Source organism: Glarea lozoyensis (genome assembly GCF_000409485.1).
Source record: "Glarea lozoyensis ATCC 20868 chromosome Unknown GLAREA1, whole genome shotgun sequence".
Taxonomy (NCBI): Eukaryota; Fungi; Ascomycota; class Leotiomycetes; order Helotiales; family Helotiaceae; genus Glarea; species Glarea lozoyensis.
Genome location: NW_007360983.1, coordinates 361,694 through 383,406, shown reverse-complemented (window position 1 = coordinate 383,406; position 21,713 = coordinate 361,694). Strand labels below are relative to the sequence as shown.

The 21,713-nt window shown below is 44.7% G+C and overlaps 9 protein-coding genes across 9 annotated transcripts; 4 read left to right on the top strand and 5 right to left on the bottom strand.

Annotated features, from left to right (window-relative positions):
* Positions 1 to 1,885: 1,885 nt before the first annotated feature.
* GLAREA_08780 (DNase1 protein) lies at positions 1,886 to 2,604 on the top strand (the record flags this gene model as incomplete). The annotated part of the gene is made up of 2 exons (XM_008077741.1): positions 1,886 to 1,906; positions 2,035 to 2,604. 2 exons carry the CDS (start codon positions 1,886 to 1,888, stop codon positions 2,602 to 2,604), a joined length of 591 nt encoding a protein of 196 aa, XP_008075932.1.
* Positions 2,605 to 3,490: 886 nt separating this feature from the next.
* GLAREA_08779 (uncharacterized protein) lies at positions 3,491 to 4,355 on the bottom strand (the record flags this gene model as incomplete). The annotated part of the gene is made up of 3 exons (XM_008077740.1): positions 3,491 to 3,706; positions 3,762 to 4,255; positions 4,304 to 4,355. 3 exons carry the CDS (start codon positions 4,353 to 4,355, stop codon positions 3,491 to 3,493), a joined length of 762 nt encoding a protein of 253 aa, XP_008075931.1.
* A 1,447-nt stretch (positions 4,356 to 5,802) lies between these two features.
* GLAREA_08778 (uncharacterized protein) lies at positions 5,803 to 6,204 on the top strand (the record flags this gene model as incomplete). The annotated part of the gene is made up of 1 exon (XM_008077739.1): positions 5,803 to 6,204. One exon carries the CDS (start codon positions 5,803 to 5,805, stop codon positions 6,202 to 6,204), a length of 402 nt encoding a protein of 133 aa, XP_008075930.1.
* A 1,198-nt stretch (positions 6,205 to 7,402) lies between these two features.
* GLAREA_08777 (uncharacterized protein) lies at positions 7,403 to 9,475 on the top strand (the record flags this gene model as incomplete). Its single annotated transcript, XM_008077738.1, has 5 exons — positions 7,403 to 7,740; positions 7,789 to 7,879; positions 7,930 to 8,037; positions 8,089 to 8,407; positions 8,460 to 9,475. 5 exons carry the CDS (start codon positions 7,403 to 7,405, stop codon positions 9,473 to 9,475), a joined length of 1,872 nt encoding a protein of 623 aa, XP_008075929.1.
* A 437-nt stretch (positions 9,476 to 9,912) lies between these two features.
* Positions 9,913 to 12,886, bottom strand: GLAREA_08776 (uncharacterized protein; the record flags this gene model as incomplete). Its single annotated transcript, XM_008077737.1, has 5 exons — positions 9,913 to 10,565; positions 10,615 to 12,072; positions 12,121 to 12,516; positions 12,607 to 12,807; positions 12,862 to 12,886. The coding sequence occupies 5 exons, from the start codon at positions 12,884 to 12,886 to the stop codon at positions 9,913 to 9,915; spliced, it is 2,733 nt and encodes a 910-aa protein (XP_008075928.1).
* Positions 12,887 to 13,751: 865 nt separating this feature from the next.
* Positions 13,752 to 14,528, bottom strand: GLAREA_08775 (L21p-like protein; the record flags this gene model as incomplete). Its single annotated transcript, XM_008077736.1, has 1 exon — positions 13,752 to 14,528. The coding sequence occupies one exon, from the start codon at positions 14,526 to 14,528 to the stop codon at positions 13,752 to 13,754; it is 777 nt and encodes a 258-aa protein (XP_008075927.1).
* Positions 14,529 to 14,732: 204 nt separating this feature from the next.
* Positions 14,733 to 15,648, top strand: GLAREA_08774 (ribosomal large subunit; the record flags this gene model as incomplete). Its single annotated transcript, XM_008077735.1, has 3 exons — positions 14,733 to 15,192; positions 15,292 to 15,583; positions 15,633 to 15,648. The coding sequence occupies 3 exons, from the start codon at positions 14,733 to 14,735 to the stop codon at positions 15,646 to 15,648; spliced, it is 768 nt and encodes a 255-aa protein (XP_008075926.1).
* A 1,039-nt stretch (positions 15,649 to 16,687) lies between these two features.
* Positions 16,688 to 20,091, bottom strand: GLAREA_08773 (Subtilisin-like protein; the record flags this gene model as incomplete). The annotated part of the gene is made up of 6 exons (XM_008077734.1): positions 16,688 to 16,701; positions 16,938 to 17,532; positions 17,578 to 17,920; positions 17,976 to 18,029; positions 18,079 to 19,643; positions 19,801 to 20,091. 6 exons carry the CDS (start codon positions 20,089 to 20,091, stop codon positions 16,688 to 16,690), a joined length of 2,862 nt encoding a protein of 953 aa, XP_008075925.1.
* A 578-nt stretch (positions 20,092 to 20,669) lies between these two features.
* GLAREA_08772 (uncharacterized protein) lies at positions 20,670 to 21,603 on the bottom strand (the record flags this gene model as incomplete). The annotated part of the gene is made up of 2 exons (XM_008077733.1): positions 20,670 to 20,964; positions 21,053 to 21,603. The coding sequence occupies 2 exons, from the start codon at positions 21,601 to 21,603 to the stop codon at positions 20,670 to 20,672; spliced, it is 846 nt and encodes a 281-aa protein (XP_008075924.1).
* Between the last annotated feature and the right edge of the window lie 110 nt (positions 21,604 to 21,713).

Below are 21,713 nucleotides of genomic sequence, written 5' to 3'. Positions count from 1 at the left end.
AACAATTGGACCTATTGAAGCTAGTGTGTAGAGAAGATAATTTCTTAATTCCCACACTCCTCGTTCTTTCCTTTGTAAAGCTTATTATACCCAGGGAAGAAAGCAGTGCTATGTGAGTTTGAATATAGTGACGTATAAGAAGGGGCCCAAGTGTCACTTATGTTCAAGAGTTTGAAACTTTGAATCCAAGGGCACTAAGGTTTTTTGATATTTAGGTGCTCTCTTGAGATTAGATAGTCTTCGAACCCCAGCGTCAAGTTTATGTATCAATTTGTAACGTGATGCCGACAGGCTTCGGCGCTTCCAGACATTCAATTCATCTCATCCGGTCGCTCGGCAGTTAAAGGGGGACGATCGAGCCCCACCTGACCAAAACCAACCCCCCCAGCAATGTACAAATGCCTTTGCTAACTTAAAATGACAAAAACGTGTTAGGACTAGAGCAGTGTCTCTGCCTTATTAGTCACTTCAGTAACCCCAGTGACTCGTCTTGCTGCAATGAAAAATAAACATATCGCAAAGAATCTTCTAATTTTAATTTGAAGAAACCGTGGGCATCAAGATTAGTTGAAATTTAGTTCGCGTCTGCTGCTTCTCTATCTCTCAATTCTCTGTGGAAGGTAATTTAATGTCGATTTCTGGTTCACATTTATTAGGTTTATCGTCTGGGAACAATATATTTACACGCTCACAATTCTCCGGTATGAGCCACTGAAAATACTGGATAAACTCACATCCTGCAAGTTCTCAAGTTGGTCACATAACTGAGCAAGTCATGATTGGAAACTTCGCTGAAGATTGGTTAGCCGAGAGTTACACGGAATTCTGATACCACGTCAGAGGGGCTATCACTGAAAGATAACATAAATTGGGTACTGTACGCGGATGCAAGTAGATATTCCCGGAACTTCCGAAAACTACTGATTGAGCGATTATGCATTGCGCCTTCGATGTAGAGGTGATAAGGTACACTGCCAATTTATCCATCTGATCTTTCGTGGGCGTATACATCCACCAACAGGTATGCTTGAAAGTTAGACAAATCATTGGTGGCACGACTGCTGCAAGCTTTTTGGTTTCCTGGGTCAATTATACGATCCTACCAAGGTAATTCAACAGTGGATGTGAACAGCCGTGGTTCCGTGTCAGAAGTATAATCATAAACGCTGGTTGTGGGGCACTATGCATAATGAGTGTGTAACACAACTTAAAAGTGACCCTATGCCATTGTCGCTTTTGAATATTTTCAAGGAAAAATGTGCACGTACTCTAGTCACTGAACTGGGTTGATGTTGCACTTATTGGTTTATCATCACAGCTCTCATAGTTTCCAAATGAAAATGGATCTGAACTCTCCTTCTTTATGGGATGGTTTGTGAAGTATGATGGCCACGATTGCTGTGACAACGTTAAATTGATAGAGTCAGCAGTCTTGAAGTTATACAATAATATCCTGAAAAGCACATGGGTATTGAGAGAAAGACAAGATAAAGAGGCAGCACGTAACCTGGTCATACCTTGAGAATAGAGGAGTGAAACCTAACGCAACAAAATCAGCAATTGTATACCGTAGATCTCAAGAGGAGAAAGGTTTAATCATACATTTTGTCTTATTTCTTACCGCGTCGAAACACTTTCCCTCAACCTTGGTCTTTTCGGATCAGATTATGGCGTAAAGACAGCTACTGTGAGCAGCTCTATCACGATTCTATGCGACGAACGATCTTCACTTTGGCTTCATCTATATTTAGATACTAGTTCTTTGTGAAAGATATAAATTCTGGACCTTCAAAGAAAATTCCATCTTCAGAATATGGTTTTCCTTTGTTGCTCGTCAATGCAATGAAATGCATTGAAAAAAACACAAAAGAAATAATGTCACAACATGGTTGTGCTCCTTGTTAGGGTAACTAAGGTCATTTTCCAGAGTTTACCTCGTCTTTCACCACTTAAATTTCTTACAACATGAGAAAGTATATAAGCTTGTCTGTTCAGGTGTTTAGAGAAGTTTTCCTAACTACAACGTTAGACCAGCTTTACACCATCATCTTTAAGATTAAATATTACACTGAAGATTACGAGGCTTACACATCGCCAACCGACACAATCTTAGCAAAAATAACACGTAAAATGCAACTCACTAGCATCCTCTTCGCCACATTGGCAACCCTCGGGTTCACTTCCGCGAACTCCATCATTTTCCTATCCAGAGACAAGACTGACCGTTTCGTCTGCTTTTACGCAGCACCCGGCCACGCCATACCAGTCACCCAGCTCGTCCCCGGCAAAGGCACAGTCGCCATTCCCATTCCCCAAGGTTGGGAAGGTGCATGGCAAACCTCATTTAGCGCTACCGACTGTGGACCAGTTGGCATTCGTGGCGAGGTAAAATTCAATGGATTCGAAGACAAGACTTTTTACGATGTCTCTGCTATCGATGCACAGAATGATAATTTGGGCGTAAAGTTCCTTTATGCTCAGAGTGGTCAGGGGGTAAAGAGTGGTTGTGAGCACTTCCCTTGCAGTGGCTCTTATAATAAGTGGGATGATGTGCAGACTCAAGTCACAGAGGAGAAGGATTTGATTTGCGAGATTGGTGGTTAGACTACCTGGTTTCGAACTTTTCCTGCTTTGACCTTTTTACACAATACGCATTTTAGCGAAAATAGACATAGAATCGTTTTAAGAGAAAATAGAACTCAATCTGCCACAATACAATTTTCATATCATTCCCCGTGACAATCCTCCGTGCTTCTCAGCCTTCAGCCGATGCCAATAAGAATCCTTTCAAAGAAGTGCCTGAAAAAGCTTTATATTAAAGAAACACAACCAATCAAACCTCTCTTTTAGCAAACTTCTTAAATGACCACTATGCATTCCTGGTTGATGCTGAAAGACGATAAGTTTCTTTTACAGTCTCCAATTAAGCGAGAATCGGTGAAAACACAACTATTCGTTTATTTCTCAAGAGTCGTTCTTGCCCACACCGGAACGGGTTTTGAAAGATCTTGAAAGCTGAAGTTTATTTACTTATTACCGACGAAGTGGCCAAATTGTCCACTGCTACTTGGTATATGTCAGCAGTAAGTTTTGAGCATGCTTTCGTTCTTTATCGTCGCACAAGTAACAGACAATGTCTTTCCATTCTCCAGTCAAATAAAACCATGATTCTGATTCGAGCATTAACATTTCGTCAGTATTTGTTTTGAACGACTTTTCGTTTGGCAACGATAAGGACTCCAGGTGTATAAAGATCGTTTTAAAACCTCCAGCTTGAATTTGAAATCAGGTGATTAAGTATGGTAGCTAGAAGATGTCAAGGCTGATGCACGCAATTGCTATCAACACTTAACTAGAAAATATGACGCTAAAATTTGAATTGGAAACTTAAGCCCCAAGACAGACTCGTTCTCATATGTTGTACAGGAACATAGTAATTTTTACAGACTATCAGCCCTAAATGCTAACTTCTTTTTGTGCTTTTTGTGAACTACTTTCTGAACTCATTTCTAAACCTCCGTCCCTTGCTCAAAATTTGCAAAGCCGTGTTCCTCTGCTCAACTGTGCCCTGGTCAGTGTGTCGGAACTTTGGATTCTGCCATATCATTGCTGGGTGTTTCATGCGAAAGATTTTCTGATCGTATACGTGTCCGTCCTTTTCACAAGCTTCTGCAAGTTGATCGTAGATGGGTTGCAGCTTTTCTAGCTAAATTGATGATCAGTTTATGTACAACCATGCTGTTGGAAATAATAACACTTACAGGACCATGTGATCTGAACGACCTAAGCGCAATGTGCATTTCTTCCTCACTCAGATTTCTTGAGAGCATATCCTCTCGGTATTTAGCTACTCTCTGCCAGAACCCAGCGACACGTCTGGTATCGTAGCCAGCGTTCATCAACAGATAAGTACCAAGGAACACAGCTTCTTTTTCAGATCTTTTCATCTCGTCAAGGCTCCACTTTCTCAATCCAATGACTGCTGCACTATAAAATACCGCGGCTATCGTCCATGGTCCGATCTTTACTAATCGCAAAGCCCACAATGGTAAACGTAGCACCAGTGGTATAGCAGGAAGGAAAGCTACGAATGAAACCAGCCTTTTGCTGATCTCTTCTGGCTCATGTCTAGCATACATATGACCAAGGGCGTGACTGAGCATGATTGCTATATCTTGTTCATCACGGAAAACCTCGAAGAGGCCACTGTCAAGAATGACATATCCGCTCGGAAATATTGTGAGGTTTGTTCCTACTTATGACAATATGAGTGTTAATATTATAACGCGCCTGGGGTGCTTACAAGGTTGATTAAGTACTTCAACATAGAAATAAGGCTGGCACCCCAGTTCCATTTTGCTATTTGCCAGAGATTGCCTAAGTTAAAAAGCACCACCCTAGACTCTTGTCCGTTTCTTGGATATTCCTGTCGATTGCGCTCCCTGGGATTTCCAGGGCTTAGCGCTTTATAGAGTTTGCAAAGGTGTTCCGTCATGAAATTGAACTGCATACTTTTACGCATCGACTTTGGAAATTCTCTTCTGTTCGTTGCCCAGAAATACAGTGAACCGGACCAAATGATGAAGAACGCCGCGATTCCTACTTTTCGGCGAATAGACTGTGAGACTGGATCAGATACAGGTCGGGATGTTTTTATTTCCAGCGGCGGAGCCTGCTCTTGTGGGTGTAATTTGGCATCTAGTGGCCTTGATTGTCGACGAAGAGCTTTTGTGCCCCTGATTGTATTGTTCCCGTAGGACGGCTTCCCGGTCCATTTATGTCTGTATTGGTACGGACTCGAGAGAGAGCTTTTATGCGGAATCGAAATACTGTTAAACCATCCCGTAGGATATTGGGCCCGTCTCATCGTAAGTCGGAGTGTATGTTTGATTGAATGTGGAGGATAATTACGGGCGAGTCGCAGGAAATTCTTGACTGGCGATATTTCACCTATTCCTTAGAGATTAGGCAGATGTTGGTGGCGTTTTCAATTCGCGGGAGTTGGGCGATACTGTCACATTTTTCGCGATGTAGATATTTGGACACCCAACAAATCCAAGAACAATACAAACACCCATCGTCTACATAAGCCCATTGTGTAATTTCATCCTAGTATCTCTAAAAGGCAGCAGCGACATAATTTACATTCCTCGTCCGTTCTCAACGGACATTTCCATGATGATGAGCGCCAAGCGGGAAAACATTGCGAAATGATAGATATCAGCCACACACTACACTCGAGACCCAAAACTCCTCTCAATCAGGCACTGGACAGCGGTCAGCAACCCAAAATAATAGTAAATGTTCTCCACAAAACCCTGTCGCTGGGCCAGCCAAAAGAAATTGTCCAAAAACAATCTTGATAGACCTATAGATGATGTGTGGCTGTCCATTCGATAATCCAGCTATGCACGCTGGTATACGGAGTACGTGGTCTCATTTCAGTGTGGTTGTGGCATTTGAGTGATGCGCGGCAGAAGGAACTCATAAGGGATTCATTGGCGTTTGATTGAAAACTTGCATTTAACGCCAATGCAAACCCGGTGCCAGGCGTCGAAACCTGCCTAGCCTGATTTGGCAGAATCTGTTTGTGTTTCTTAGCAAACAAGAGCTAAATGTTGCGTGTTGGCAAAGAAGATAAAGAAGTATAACAACAGCTTCCACTAGAACAGCCAGCAATAAGGTTTGATAAACAGAGCACCATTGCCATAAAAATAGGATTGGTTTTGATATTCCTATACCAAAACCAATCAACAGAGTCCTAATCCATTTGTGTCTACTTATAGTCAAATTAAAAAAGGAATGTGTGTCTTCAAAAGGTTTGTCTTCAAATGCAACCACAACTCGTGGGGCAAGGAAGCTCGCCCATGCCAAAAACAAAGAGACTTCCGTGCTTCAGGAAAAGGTGACCAGTGTATCGAGAGTATTGCACATCCTTTGCACACAATTACACTTCCTCAAAAGTGCGACTACTGTGTGCAGGTAGAGGCAGAGCGTACGAAGCAGAAACAGCACCAGGATGAGATTATCTTGAAAATTCGAGACACGCTTGCTGGAGCAAAGGCACAATTAAAGAAATGGGAAAACAATGAGCCAAGCAAGGAATTGACTACCACAGTTTCGAAAGCTGATTTGAAGGGGGTTATTATTGATAACAATGATGTTGAGATCGAGAAGGATGAGGCCTGGGACGGCGTAGCTTAGGGACCGGGTCCTTCGGCTGCCGAAGTCCGAAAGTTCAATCTCCTGGGCAACAGAACAGTCCCTACGACTGACCAAACAAATACCTTATTTCCTATTACCGTTTACTGATTTCATGTGACATTTTTATTTCCCTATGAATTCATCCGATTATGACCATCTGAACTTTTCTTGTTTCGTGATGTCAATCAAGGCCAGACTCCTGCAGAATCATGTCGTGTCCCTACCTTTGGTGTTAACATTAGCGCTCAATCTGTTGCCCTTTTTACACCATTTGCACCAACTCTACATACCTTTTTCGTCTCCATACTACTCTTTCTGAGCCTTATTGCCACCTTGAATTTGAGTATGCGAGAGGCTTTCCTTTAATGCTAAATCCATTGGATGAGCTATCCGAAAGCCCCAATCCTACACCCGCGGGGTAGCGAAAACCCTAACTTGAAACCTCGAAAGGTCTGACAACCGCAACATCAGGACAACCAATTCATCCCATGTCTTTCCCCTGCCTCGCCCTTCATCCAACAACTTTATCTTTATCGTGCAGCTGGCACGTTTCGAAGGAGGTAGGCCGCGCCGTGGTAGAAACACAGTCACCAGCAATTGCTGTCGTGGCTGGATTCAGATCCTTCGTGAGCCACCAACAAAACAACCAACCGCCTCAACTGTGCAGAAATCGGCCGCCTTTGTTATTCAGTGAAGAAATACTCTCCGACGAGGATTCAATGGATCTCCAACCTAGTATATATCTGTCGCTTGTGAGCAGAAGGTCTTTGTGCATGCGTGAGCCGAGAGGTGAAGGTGTCAAAATCAAAGTTGGCGGTTTATCTTGAGAATCGAATTGATCTCGATTCAAATGATATTACAAGAGTATTCACATTTTAATCTATCTGTAGCCGCCTACAATCATGTCTGATTCAGGTTTTATCACTACTCTTCTTACAACTTTGTACTCCATCCCTTTTGTTGTTACTCAAGCCCCTGATTCGATCTTTTTGCTTCGGGTTTCGGGTTCTGAGGGGGCATCCGCAGCCCGGATCTCTTGGGCATCCTTCATCTGATCTGGAATCACGATCCGCGAGATACTACATATCTCTGTGGTGGGCACTTGCATGACTCCGGGGGACTTTCCACATACATTCATTTAATTTCATTCTAGCAATCGGTCTTTTTTTCACCCTTTCTTTTTTTCTTTCGGTATTCAATGGCATATAAGACACAATTTGATGACGGACTAGAGCTGGCTCAATATCACACGAACATTGACGATTACGATGATGGGAAGCAGACGGTCTTACAAAGTCCTGGAGGAAAATCAGTCATCAGCGAGTATGGTGGAATGGAGGTACATCAATATGGGGGAGGGACTCGGACGATTTCGACTGGCAGCAGCATCCCTGAGGACTCATCTGAGAAGCTGCCGATTAATTCAAGGAAATACGAAGAGAATTCGCGATCTAGACTGCGAAGAGACCTCAAAACTCGTCAAATTTCAATGATTGCGATAGGTGGTGCCTTGGGAACTGGACTGCTCATAAATACGTGAGTTGGAAAACTCGCTCGCTAAGTTGTCCTGCTAACACATAGCAGTGGTCCATCTTTGGCACAATCTGGTCCAGTGTCTATGATAATTGGCTACACTCTAGTTGGTGTCTTATGCTATGCTGTCATGGCTGCGTTGGTTTGTTTTCAAAGGGGACAGTCAAATCTATAGCGACTAACTTCCACCAGGGAGAAATGGCATCGTGGCTTCCGATTGCGTCTGGCTTCACAGGTTTTGCTAATCGATTTGTTGACCCTGCCCTTGGATTTGCTGTCGGATGGAATTACTGGTTCAAGGTTATAGCGAGATGCTTAATACAATCTCTAATGCTGACTAGACACTCACAGTACATCATCAATACACCAAACAACCTCATCGCATCTACGCTCGTCATAAGATTTTGGTTCGACAAAGCAGGCTATGAAGGACCCGCATCAAACGCTGCTCTCTATGTTGCTGCTATCCTTGTAGCTGTCATTGCCATTAATTTGTTCGGCGTTGGCATCTTTGGAGAGTTCGAATTCGTTCTAAGCAGTTTGAAAGTCCTCATTATGCTTGGCTTAATATTTTTCATGTTTATTCTGGCTGTCGGTGGTAGCTCGTCGATATCAGCGCCTGGTTTCAAATACTATGTCAATCCTGGTGCATTTGCCCCGTTCCTCGCTTGTAAGCAATCATTAAATAAGTTATCTTCGGTTTATCATCTGACTGTCTATAGCTGGAGGCGCTGGTCGTTTTCTGGGGTTCTGGAACGTGCTATCTAGTGCGGTGTTCTCTTTCGATGGCGCCGAACTTGTTGGAGTAACAGTCGGCGAAGCGCAAAACCCACGACAGGCAGTTCCACGAGCTGTCAAGCTGACCTTTTTTCGAATTGTTTTCTTTTACATCGTGCTAGTTTTCTTGCTCGGCCTTAACGTTCCTTACAACAGCCCACTTCTTCTCTCCGCAAACAGCGAATCTGGCAAAACAGTCTCCGCAAATGCCAGCCCATTCGTGGTAGCAGCCAACATCGCAGGCGTTTCCCTAATTCCAGACATAATCAACGGATGTCTTCTAATCTTCACGTTCAGCGCTGCCAATACCGATTTATACATCGCTACTCGTTCTCTGTACTCCCTCGCCGTTGAAGGTAACGCACCCAGCCTATTCGCACGAACCAGCGACCGAGGTGTCCCACTCTACGCTTTAGGCGTTTGCTCCTCGTTCTCTCTCATCGCATTCATATCCGTAGACGTCGGCAGTTTCGAAACATTCCGCTACTTCGTATCTCTCGTCACAATCTTCGGCCTTCTAACCTGGATCGCTATCCTTTTATCTCACATCTGCTTCGTACGCGCTCGTCGCGCGCAAGTAGTCCCAGACACCGCACTCGCTTATGTCTCACCATTCGGCATCAATGGTTCTTTCTGCGCCCTAGCTTTCGCCATCATCATCCTTATCTTCAACGGCTTTGCGGATTTCACATCTGATCCTATTACCGGAGAACGCTTTCAGTGGCGCAAGTTCATTGTGCACTATATCGGCGTCGTGATATTTTGCGCTATGATCGCAGGCTATAAGATCGTTGTGAAGACAAAGGTGTGGAGTGCTCAACAAGCGGATATTTTTGAGGGGAAGCAGAAAATTGATGATGATGAGGCGGAATTCCTGGCGGCTGAGGCGGTTAGATTGAGGGATAGTCCGGAGAGCAAGTGGAAAAAGTGGTATAGAGCTACACTTGGGAACTTTTTCTAAGTGTGGATTGGCTTTTCAGTCTTTTAGGACCGAGAATAGGCGCAAAAGGAACACAATTTGAATTTAGCGTAGTGAGCGTGTTTTAACTTCTTCATTCTGCATGTATGCTTTTGGTTTTGGCAACTGGGTTGGGTAGTCGGTAAGCTTTGTAGATGCTAGCATCGGCGTATGGTAGGATTACGCCTTTTTCTCATGCCTGGCGTCCTCGAGTTTGCAGCGGTGCTGTATGTTGTATCAGTCACTTTGGTTTTATAGACGGTGGCAACTGAAGTTTATTATACAGTAACTATCATAGTCTCATAATATTTCCAACTGAACCAATATATACAGTTCTGACATCTTTCCTTGCGGAGGTCCCAGATATTACTGAGCTAACCAGACATTACCTCCCCCCATGAAGAAATTAAGCAGCAGCCAAGATTTAAGCCACACATTAATCAATCCCTCAATAACCGCCTTACCCTCCTATCGTCATCAATCCTCAACTCCTCTCTCGTCTCTCCCGCAGGCTTCCTCCTCTCAAAGCCACTACTTCTGGACTCATCACCACCATCCACAACACCTAAACTGTACAGACTTCCAAAGCCATTTATAAGATCATCTCTTTCCTTTCCACTCAACTTACTCAATCCCGCTAACCCATCAAGCAATCCTCTCTCACGCTGGCTTTCCCTCCCAAAAACATTTCCAAACGTGCTGTCAGCTTCGCTAGGCGCAGCTAGATAAATCGCCGTACTAATGATTCCGCCTTTACCGGGTCGACGAGGTAAAGAGCCGACACCTCCAGGTGGTCTAACGAGAAGAATGAACATCACGATGACCATGAGAATCAGCATTGACATGGATATAAAGTGACAGACTATATATGCCTGTTTCGTCATCGCTGGGCTGAAGGCGATGTTGGCTAGAGTGATAGGTAAAAACTCGGAGACGAAGGCTAGGAATGCGACGATGGCAGTGAGGAAATGAAAGCGCGTTAATGCGGGGATAATGGCCGTGATATGAGCGGCGTGGAAGGGAATAATGATGCTATCGCGTGGCTGTGCAGAGCCTTTTATAAGCGATACGTAAGGTTGGTCTCGTCGAAGATCTGGAAAAATTGTTAGTACTTCAGCTCTCTTTTGAAAGGAGAAAATTACCAGAGTCAACGGCACCCCAGAGCAATTTAATCCCAACACCCAAAATAGACATCATGAATCTCACCCCAAAACCTTGTGAATCCATAAATGTCTCAAAGCCGCTGCTTTTCTTAGTTACAGGATCAGGACCTGTCCAATGGTAATATGTAATCAAGGTCAAGAGTCCTGCGATGATGAGCAGGGAGACAAGATATGTAATTTTTTGCTTCACGTCTTTCTTCAACGACATTCCAGTATGCCATTTTATCTTATCCCTTGTCTGGGGCTGCTGATCGTACTCGTGCGACTCAGAGTCGTCAATAACTTGTACCGAGCTATACACGCCTTTTTTCTCGGATTGACTACCAATTGTTGCGAATCCCGCCTCGGGTTCAATATCCATTGGCACAATCCCAAGGCATGGTGTGTTGTCCTCTGCCACAAATTCAGCTAGTTTGAATCTCTTCCCTGCCACAATTTGCTCGAGTTCGTGGGGCGTGATCATACTGTCAATCTGCCGCAGAAATTTGAGTAGCGGAGACTTAGAGAGTAAAACACCCAACCCCGCGAGACTAAACGGCTCAGAATGAAGGCCTGACTGCCGACGGAAGTTGAAAAAGATAAGACAGATTAGTAGCACGCTGATGAATCCCAGGATGCCTTCAATTGCTCGTGCAAGCGCTGGATAAACTCCCCATGATGCGTGGCACGCTCCGTCAGAATTGGCAAAACAATCGCCTGTTACACTCACAAAGAAGGCTTCCGACGATATGGGAGCCAAGATAAGAACTGATATGGAGATAAGTGACGACCAAAATGGTATAGCATGACCTCGACTTATCGCTTGGAATGGCACTGCGATGAGCCAAGAGGTGCTGTAGTCGAGACTCAAGGAGTTCTTTCCCAGGGCCCCACCATCTTGATTTAGTTGGTAGAAAGGCTCCATTTGCCTGACTGTGGTATCCAGAATTTGCCATGGAATTGTGTATATCACTGATACAATAAGAGGAAGGAATGCGACGTATATGTACTGCTGAAGACTAATTTGGGGTGTACGAACGATTTCTCCGTTCTCAAATTCGAAATAAGTGCCGGTGGAATTGACTATCGTCGAGACGGGAGAACTGGCAGTGTCTGTTGGGTTGGGATTTATATACCCCCCAGCCGGAGCTCCAGTGGCTATCGGAACTCTACTGGGAGAAGGAGTGGTTGTATAAGTCGTGCCGTCTTTCACAGTAACAGATGGCGTTACAGCGTATGTTTGGCCGTTCGCTATCGTTAAAACTGGTGTGTATGTTGCTCCATCATTGCTGTTGACGGTAGGTGTCACAGCAAATGTTTGACCGCCTACAACTGTCATCACTGGGACTGGAACTGGTGAACCTCTGACATCGGTCACAGCAGCAGTAGGTATTGGCGTGGAGATTGGTTGTATGGGGCCGTTGGTGGGAACTGGAATAACTCCTGGAGTTGGAGGTGCTTTATTCATTGTTAACTATTTTCGACCAGCAACCATATTTCACTTACTCGGATTTGGCCCGGGAGCATTTATGCCGGATGGAGGTTTGCCAGGTTCCAGAAACCCTCCTGCGGCACTTGAATATATGGTCGGGGTCGCTTTAGGATTCGGGCTGGGTGTAGCATTGTTGTTTGTGTTGACGACTGGGCTCGGTTGATTCGGTGTTGGATCAGGAGATTTACTCAATGTCAAATGACCTGATTGCGGTACACCTGTGATGACCGGTGTTGTTGTAGGATCCCCTAATTCCAGCCATCCATCTTTCGCTGTGTAGTAGATGGTTTGAGAACTACTACTACTGTCTCCAGTGCCTCCAGCAATTGGAGTGCTCGGAGAAACAACTGGGCTGGGTGTAGGCGAAGGACTGTTCGTGGGCCCCTGATTGGAAAGTACAGTTCCAGCAGCTAGCCAAACGAGAAATTAGTCGTGAACGTTGATCTCTCGGAAGTCCAACGTTGATACCAACTTGAACGACTCGATTCAATTGGACTTACAAACTTGACGACCAGCTAAGCCTCCCTTCTGCGGTTTAAGAAGCACATAATTTACCGTACGCTCAGCGTTCCCGATTCCCGCATGGGCTGGAATATTCCGGATCGCGAGCTCTGTGATACCAAACAACACGAGAGTAATGGCCAGTAAGAATAGAAGAACCGGTGTTCTGGTGGTGATTGGCTTGTAGAAGTTTTGCGAGCCTGAAATTCCATTTAGCTGAGTTCCTTCTGGCCTGCCAGAATCCCCAAACGTACCGTTTCGACTGAAGATGTTCTTCATACTTGAGTCGACTTTGACACTATCTCCATGTCTTCATTTCAATACATAGAGTAGACTGGGCAGAGGGGAGGGCAACAACATAGTATAGATTTTAAAATTGGGAAGCATTGGGACGATCCCCACGGGACTGGCTTACAGCCACAATATTGAAGGCTTGTGAGGCACTCAATAGTTTAGCGATCTTATGTGAGTATTCGGTGGTGGCCATGATTGACGAAGCATCGACCAAAGAAGAAAACAACGAATCAGACCACTGATGTACCGGCATTTGAAACTTGCAACCTTCATGATTGGCGTCGCCACGGTTCCTCCATGCTCACCTCAGCCCTACCTTGGCGAAAGCGGCTGAGCCATTATTTCTTGTGGCCTCGAACGAATATATAATACAGACATCTTTCGCAGTGTCATATCGTGCTCTTCATGACATAAATTCAGACGACCTTTCCAACCCTTAGTGATTTCAAGTGTCGATCCCCAGGCAACAACCGAAAACCCACGCTTCAACAGTCTTACGTAGAATAATGAAGTTAGCCTCAAGTTATGCTTTTGATGAAGCGATACCTGGGATATAGGTACTTGGCGCCTGGTAGTTTGACCCTATCAGGCCGCCCGCTCTTTGTAAGTGGTTGTTAGAAAGCGCACCGACACAAGGACAACACGGGAGATAAACTTTTTTTGTTCCAATAGACAGACACGACCTTCTTGGCGACTATGATACATGTGAGCAGCAGGGGACCGTATTGGGCCTGTTTGCCATTAAATATTGTACATTTCCACATTTTTTCGCCGGGTCGTAGACGCGGGTGTGTTTCTTGAGCCCCCCATCTCTACCGCCAACACATTTGCCTCAATCATGCGAAGCCAATCAGGCAGCATCTGTTGACATATCGAGTTGTTCGATGGAATTGATCTTGAGCTCTGAGATTTTCAAGACCGTAAACCTTTGCTTGCTCTTGACCGTATTGATCCTCCTATTCCTCCGTTTTTTCTTCTCTTTGATCCTCATGGGTTCTGATTCTACTCCAATTACTCTGGCCCGACACTCAAAGAGCCGCTCGTCCAAGTATGGCGTTCCCTTTAATGTGTAATCCCTAGAACCTAGATTCGCTGCGCGGTTCAATCGTAGTATATCCCCTGGAATGAGGCCCGGCATGTGAAATGGGAGTCGAACAGTATCTCCAGCAGTAACTAAATATGGTTTGCCATGAATGTGTATGCTGATATAATGTGATGGCTGAGCTGCAAGTAGAGGCAGCATTTCTCTGATTGAAGAATCGAGTTTTAATGGTGTTGTAATGGGTTCGGGATGTAGAGGAGGACCGCGAGGAGGTAATGGGGATGCATTGGTGATTGAAGTAACTGAGCTCTTTATCGATTCGGCGGCTGGACTCAGTGGCAATTGAGATGGGTCAAGCCCTTGTGGTGGTGTCTCGACATGTTGGACTGTGGTTTGAAGATATCGAGCGCGAGAGGGAAGGAGGAAGGTTGGCGGAAGTGCAGATGATGCTATTTTCGTATCGAGGATTGACCTCCTTATCGTGCGACTGAACATGAGGGGCGATCGAGGTATTGGCAGAGCGACTGTGATGCTGCAAACCTCTTCGATGTCGTGGTGCTTCTGAGGTGCTCTGGTCAAGTTCATCCACCGCGAAGATAAACGCGCTAGCCTATTTGGGTAAATCGTCAAAGCTTTTCTGAAGTCGAGAAATAATTCTTATCGATTAACCTCACGAATTTGAAATCCCCACCACAACACCAACATCCTCACAATTCATCATGGTAATGTTGCCAGCTTATGTATACACTCGGCGTTTACTTACAGTCATAATAGCCTCAAAATGAGTATATGGAAAGGTGGCGAAAGCTTCACGGCCGCCGCCTCGATCACGAAGAACGAACTCGGAAGAAGGCCGCTCGTGAGGGACATAAGGCGTCTGAAGATGCGCAGAAACTCACTGGTTTGAGGGCGAAGCTCTACCAGAAGAAGAGACATCACGAGAAGATCCAGATGAAGAAACAGATCAAGGCCCACGAAGAGAGAAATGTCAAGTCTTCCGCGCCCAACGAACCATCCACTACCCCTCTCCCACAATATCTTCTCGATCGATCAAATCCTACGAATGCTAAGGCGTTATCGAGTGCGATCAAGAATAAGAGGGCTGAGAAAGCGGCCAAATTTAGCGTTCCTCTGCCAAAGGTCCGAGGTATTGCTGAAGAGGAAATGTTTAAGGTTGTTAAGACCGGAAAGAAAACCGCGAAGAAGGGTTGGAAGCGAATGATCACAAAACCAACGTTCGTTGGACCAGGTGAGCCACCCCATGTCAAGATTAGTTGGCTATTCCGAGGACTTGGCAGAATACCACATAGTTCACACGTAGCAATTACGGTACTAATCTTAAGTTTAGATTTCACCAGAAGACCGGTCAAATACGAGCGCTTCATTCGTCCTATGGGTTTGCGATACAAGAAAGCCCATGTCACGCATCCTGAACTCGGAGTTACAGTCAATCTTCCAATCATTAGCGTCAAGAAGAATCCTCAAAACCCAATGTACACACAACTTGGTGTTTTGACCAAAGGTACGATTATCGAAGTCAATGTCAGTGATTTGGGTCTGGTGACGGCTGGTGGTAAGGTCGTTTGGGGTAGATGGGCACAGATCACCAACAATTGTGAAAATGATGGGTGTGTCAACGCGTAAGTTTTAAGATCCTAAATACCTACGTCCAATTGCTAATTTGAATAGCGTCCTCCTTGTTTAAACTCGACATTCACAGTCTGTCATCATCTTCAGCAAATTGGGGCATTGCAAGGAGTTTAGGGGATCGGCGTTCTAAGAGAACCAAAAGAACTGAATACCAAAAGAATTGAATTCTCTACATACCAAAATTTATCTCAGACTATCAGATAGCCGTCTTAGAGGTTGTGAAAATACTTTAAACTTTTTAAATACCGATGGTCTTATATATTGTGCCTTGAATTTGACAATTTCTGAAATCTCCACTCAAATGAATCCCCAATCGTTCGGAATCTTGAGTCGGAAGTTAGGAGAAGGCTGTCCGGGAGCAGAAAACTTTGGCTATCAGATTAGATGTCCGCGGTACTTTATTCAAGCGGGGAAGAGGCCAATTCATATATCGACAGTACAGCATCCCTACGAACAGGACACTATTTGTCGCACTTGTAGATGAGGCCGTCCCGCATCCACCTGTCGTTCTGGTATCCATTCAAAGTAATGTGGCTGTTGGACTGCTTCACGTATCTGACGGATGTGCATGGTCTAGTAAGCTGAAAATGCCAGAGAAGACATGAAAGACTTGTTTAGATAAGACCCAAGGATGTATGACGAAATGGTGAATGAGTTTCTATTAAGGCCAAAGAACCATTGTTTTCGTACCTAAGGTTTTAATTTCCTATCTACAGTATGATGTATCGATATTTATCCAATACTCGAACGCAAGTCTGCTTCGATAGACCCTAGACTCTCGTTCAAACCGTATCATCGACCCAGATACTTGTCGATTTCAGAGTATTTCGTCTTTATCTTTTGAGACGAAGGCAGAAGCTCTGTCTGATAGACTGGATGGATTGATTTGGCACCGTGGAGGGATGGCAAAAGTTTCCATAACTGGATAAACTGGATTAAACTTCTCTGTGTAGACCATGATTGGCAATTTGACAGCATGATGTCCTGGTTTTTTTTTAAACTCGCTTTGTAATAAAACTTGATAAGCTTTTGTATACTTCAGATGCGCGACAGTATTTTCAAAACAAAACATCGTGCTTCGTCTATTACTTGATTTACCACGCAGTACCTAGACAATGTTAGTAGTAGTAGTCGAAGCACGAGCACGGTGGTTATACATTCTAGTTAATTTTATCGTATAGTTCGTCGATCAAGTTGTAAGACAAACCATCGCATATTTCGTCTATGATTTTCAGGAAATCAAGTATTTTCGATTCATGCACCAGACTCATGTACCTACGCCATAATCGCTATTTCACAACCTGGGATCATATCTCGTGGTCAGCGCATTAGATATCGTCTTACAACCCGCCAGTCGCATTTCCTCCTCCTCGGCATCCTCTGGTCTCCATCCACGTAACAATTTCCAAGGTGTAAGACAATGATAACTATTATCCACCGCCGACACCATCTGCGCGAAGACTTCCGACATACCCTCGACCTGGCACAAAGCGTCAACATCATCAATCTTACCGCGCACGTCTGGATGGCTGGAGAAGTCGATGATCTTAGCGGCTACACCAGCAGCGACTATAGTAGAGAAGGAAGTTCCTGAGAGTGGATTCTGGATAGCTCCATTGTGGATTGGTGGGACTTGTATTCCTTCACCTAAGATAGCGAAATTGTATCGAGCCTTTTTGTGGGCGGCGGGATTGAAGTAACAAGTCGGTTTTGCGCCAGCGATGGTGGAGAACATGCAAAACAGGCGGAATGTTTGGAAGAGACGTGCTGGGAAGGCGATACTGGTGAAATTGCTCAGATTGGAAGCTGCTGCGAAGACGAGTGTTCTGGCGTAGATAGCTGTGGAGATGGCATCGTCAATCTCTTGGCTTGCCGTTGTGAAGCCAGAGGGCATGCATATAACTTTTACTTTCCATACATCTACTGCATGTTTGATTGCCTAGTAGCGTTAGCATTTTGAACTTAGATTGAGGCTTGAACCTACTGCTGCCATGAGCTTATGTGTGTTGTCAGTCGCCTGAGACCCCTGAAAGACACGACCCACATAGATCTCTGCATCTGCGTATACTTTTTGAAGCAGCTGAATGCAATTGGTTCCATGGCCGGTATTCTCTCGTCGTGTAGTTAAATCATCAGACACAAAATCTTTGTAATTTTTGATGCTTTTCTGGAACATTTGATCGGCCTGGTAATACGATTCAAGAACACCAGTATCAAGTATTGCTACTTTGATAGGTTGACAGTTCTCGTTTCTCCTACTTTTTGAGATCTTGAGGGCGTAATCGAAATCGTCCAAGTTTTCAAACCATTGATCGACTGTAATCGGTCTATGAATGAATTCTCAGGTTCGAATGACATCGACATATGTTAGTGATTACTTACGAATCTGTTGCCATTACGTTTCCAGCTATAGCTACGGAAGGCTTTCCAATGTTTCTGTTACTATACTAGAGAACAACCTAGAATTGATAGGCTGCCGACTTACAATGCGCTATTGCTTGGTGGCGGGGCTGGAGGATTGATAGCATAGCCAGAGTTATTAGTTTTGGTGTTGTGAATGCTAAGCTCACCAGCTACCGGTGATGGTGAAAAATCTGTATCTTCGAAAACGATTGGGTTCATCTCTTGCGTATCGGCATTCGGCCATGCCCCAGCGACCATCGCCTTCAGAGGCCCTACAACAGCGTGAAAGAAGTTGCCTCGCAGCAATTTCTTGTTGGTACCTAAGACCTCAAGATCGGGTTTGATGCATATCTCTATGGCGCGTTTTACGGCGGTGTAAATTCCCTTCGGTGGCCAAACCTTTTCATTCCTAAGAACCTTGACCCCAATGTTGTGAAGGACATTGACTTCATCTGAATCGTTACATTCCCGGCCACCAAAGTTTTCAATTCTTTGGCCTAGTTCTATCTCGAGGAGCATTATTCCTAATGCCAACACTTTTGGATATGGATGAGTTCGCAATTTAGCTTGGTGTTTGAGGTGCTTTTTATGCTGTTTCTTACTAGAACGAACTGTCGTTGGTTTTGATGTGCTTTCAATCTCGTTACTTTGGTCAACTATGTTGAAACGTGTTTGCAAAAAAGGCTCGTTGACTGATATGACCTTGGAAACACCATCATGCTCATTGAACATAAAATGAACAGAGTCTTTGCTCCAGTCTTCGCCCATCCAGTCTGATTCGTAGTATTGCCAAAGCGTACGCACTAACAAAAACGAGAGTAAGAGTTTCGGTTTATCGTTGAATTTCTCAGATCCCAGCAATTTCGTGAGAGACACGCTAGGATAGTTTCTGAGGGATGGTCGGATTGCCTGGCTTGGTCCTCTGTACTTGAAAGACGCGGCATATGCAAATTTAAGCTGAGATTGCGTCGGAACACCGAGTAATTCCCAGAATTCGTCACCATCATCATCTTCAGAACACGACGAGACGGTCTCGTCACAGTCCTTGCTGTTCTCTGATGCGCCTGATGGAAGAAGCACTAGTGTGCCTTTCTCGGCCTCGGCTACGTCGACCTCTTGAGGCTCCACAAGAATTACTTTGTTCAACTTGAAGACTGATATCTGGGTATCCTGCCATTGGCAAGCCGCATTCCAATTTTCAGGTCTTTGGTCACCCAAGAAGAATAGGGAAAAGCATACAGCATATGTCCCCGCAAGTTCTTCCTTAGACCACCAATTCAAGCGGAGATTGGTAATAACTGATTCCCATTCGTATTGGCAATTGAAAAGAAAATGTTCCCAAAGCGCCTTGTGTAAATTCAGTACGAAGGCTTGATTGTCGTCGGGATCTTCATTTGCCACGTCCCATTCCTGCAACTCGGATAGATCTGGACCACGTTCCTCAATTTCAGGCTCGAAGAAATCTTCCAACGAATCGACTAGCTGCTTCCAAAGAGCAGAAGCAGATTGGTTTTTTGTTGCCAGAGCGGTCGCAAAAATTTGCAGTTCTCGTTGGGCAGAGTTGCCCTTTAACAGGAGCTCAGTGAGCTTCGGGTAGTGGCTGGGATCGAAATAATTGACATGGACTCGCTCAACACAAGATGGCCACTGCAAAAAGAGCGCATAGTCAGCATTTATCATCCATGTAAGAACAACAACAGCGATTCCCACTACCACTATTACGTGTCATAGCCCTTCTTTCTGCTTCTCTCAGTATCATCACAACGTCAGACACTCAATAACATCACCTAAAGACTGTACATACCTGGAAAAGCTTCTCCAAATTTTCAAGAATTGCTAAAGTCCGTCTACGATCTGTCGAATATTGAAGCTGGTCAAGAGAAGGGCTGAAATGTTCCTGAATGGATGGAAGGTAGGAGGTGAGAATCGATTTGAAGACAATAATCCCACGTCCCGTGAGACTAGAAGCATCTGTCTTGATCTTGTCAACAACAGCGTGAGCGAAGATAGAAAGCAAAGCTAAAGCCGCGGGACCGGGCGATTGCGACAACGAGGACGAGGAGCCGTGGGCATATGCAATGACATATTTCAACATATTTTACCTCAGCTCGGTAGACGACATTCTTAGAAGCGAGGGAGTCTAGTACACTGAACTCAAGGCATGCAGAAGTAACAATAACTTCCGGTAAATACAGTCCTCATACCGATGAAGTAAATGCCAAAACCTCAAAAATTATTTCTCTACTTAATAATTAATATAATCGAAAAGTTTGTGTTGTTAAACTTGGTTTTGATGGAGTCTAAGAGTGTCCTATTTATTAACAAACGATATTTTGTCGATTGCTTTCAGACAATGTCACGTTTTCGACTACAACTTAGATTTCTACGCCTAACTAATAGAGAATATAAGTCGAGAGATGATTTTATGTCTTCTTGTTTAGTCATTAGCCAGCTACTTGCAAAACCATAACCAGAAAAATCAAATTAAAGACGGACGAAGTATAACTTGGCATAGTCACGTGGATGTCTAGTACTCCTATCGTCTCCCAAAAGATTAACTTTGTAAGGTGAGTATTGTGGGTCTCGCTAATCTTAAGATATCCTAGGAATTTCTAAACTCCCAGACATCAACATGCTCAGCATCATTTATATTGAATGTCGGTTCATTGCAAGTCAATACACAATGTAACCCTCGTCCTCTCCGAGCCAGAGTTTCTCTCTCTCTTCCGCGCCTTCAGCAAGTAAAGCTTGAGCCGTCTCTTCCTTTCGCTGATTCTCATCCCCTAAAGAAAACGTGGCTCCTTTCGACTGAGTCCGAAACGACCAAGATTTATCGGTTTTTCCCTCCCAAATTTTTGTGAGTCGGACAGCCCAGACGAAATCAGACTCAGCACCAGCCGACAAGGACATTCCCTCCTGCGAAGTTGTTGAGGTATTCACTCCCAACCCAGCGGCACCTGCAAGGTCTCTGTATTTTATGTCAGAAACTGAATGAAGGCAGCAGCAAAAAATGGCGCTTCAAATGACGTTCATGAAGAATTTGTTTCATCACTCACAACGTAGCACCAGCGCCTATGGATCTTTGCCTTAATTCGGATGTTCCGCCACTGGAACCTCGCGCGATTGTCACACCAGTAGTCATGTAAACCGTCCAGGAGCCCAGGAATTTAGTCCGTTGAATATAGTCAGCAACCTGAGGTTCCTCGAGACTCTCGGCGACGAAGTCCCTTGTCGGCTGAATGATGTAACAGTTGAGGCTATGAAAGGTGCGATATCGCTGAACAGTCTGCTGAAAGGCCAAAACAGCATTGGCTTGGACAGTGAGACCGACTGCTTGGGCGACGGGAGCTCTGGGATCAGCTGAGAATCCGACCTGGCGATCACCACCCATCTCCCATTCCAAGTCCCACGCGTGGGTGGAGACAACTGGCACAAGAGGAGTGAAATTGAAGCCCTTCACAGTCCTGTTTATTACCCCATCCAAATCAATAGTGTTGGGGATGATGTGGCCGAGGCTGATCGGTCCATTGCCAGATCCTATGCCATTTACTGGCAGTGTCGGCGGTGGATATTGATTTTGCCTGAGCACAAACCAGCACTTCTCCATGGCTGGTATTTAAAATTGCTGGTCGACTTTGGAAAAAGGGTAGATGCTGTAATCAACAGCAGAATTATAATGCAGAAGCAGTTTGCTGAGGCTACCTCAGCTGAACACGA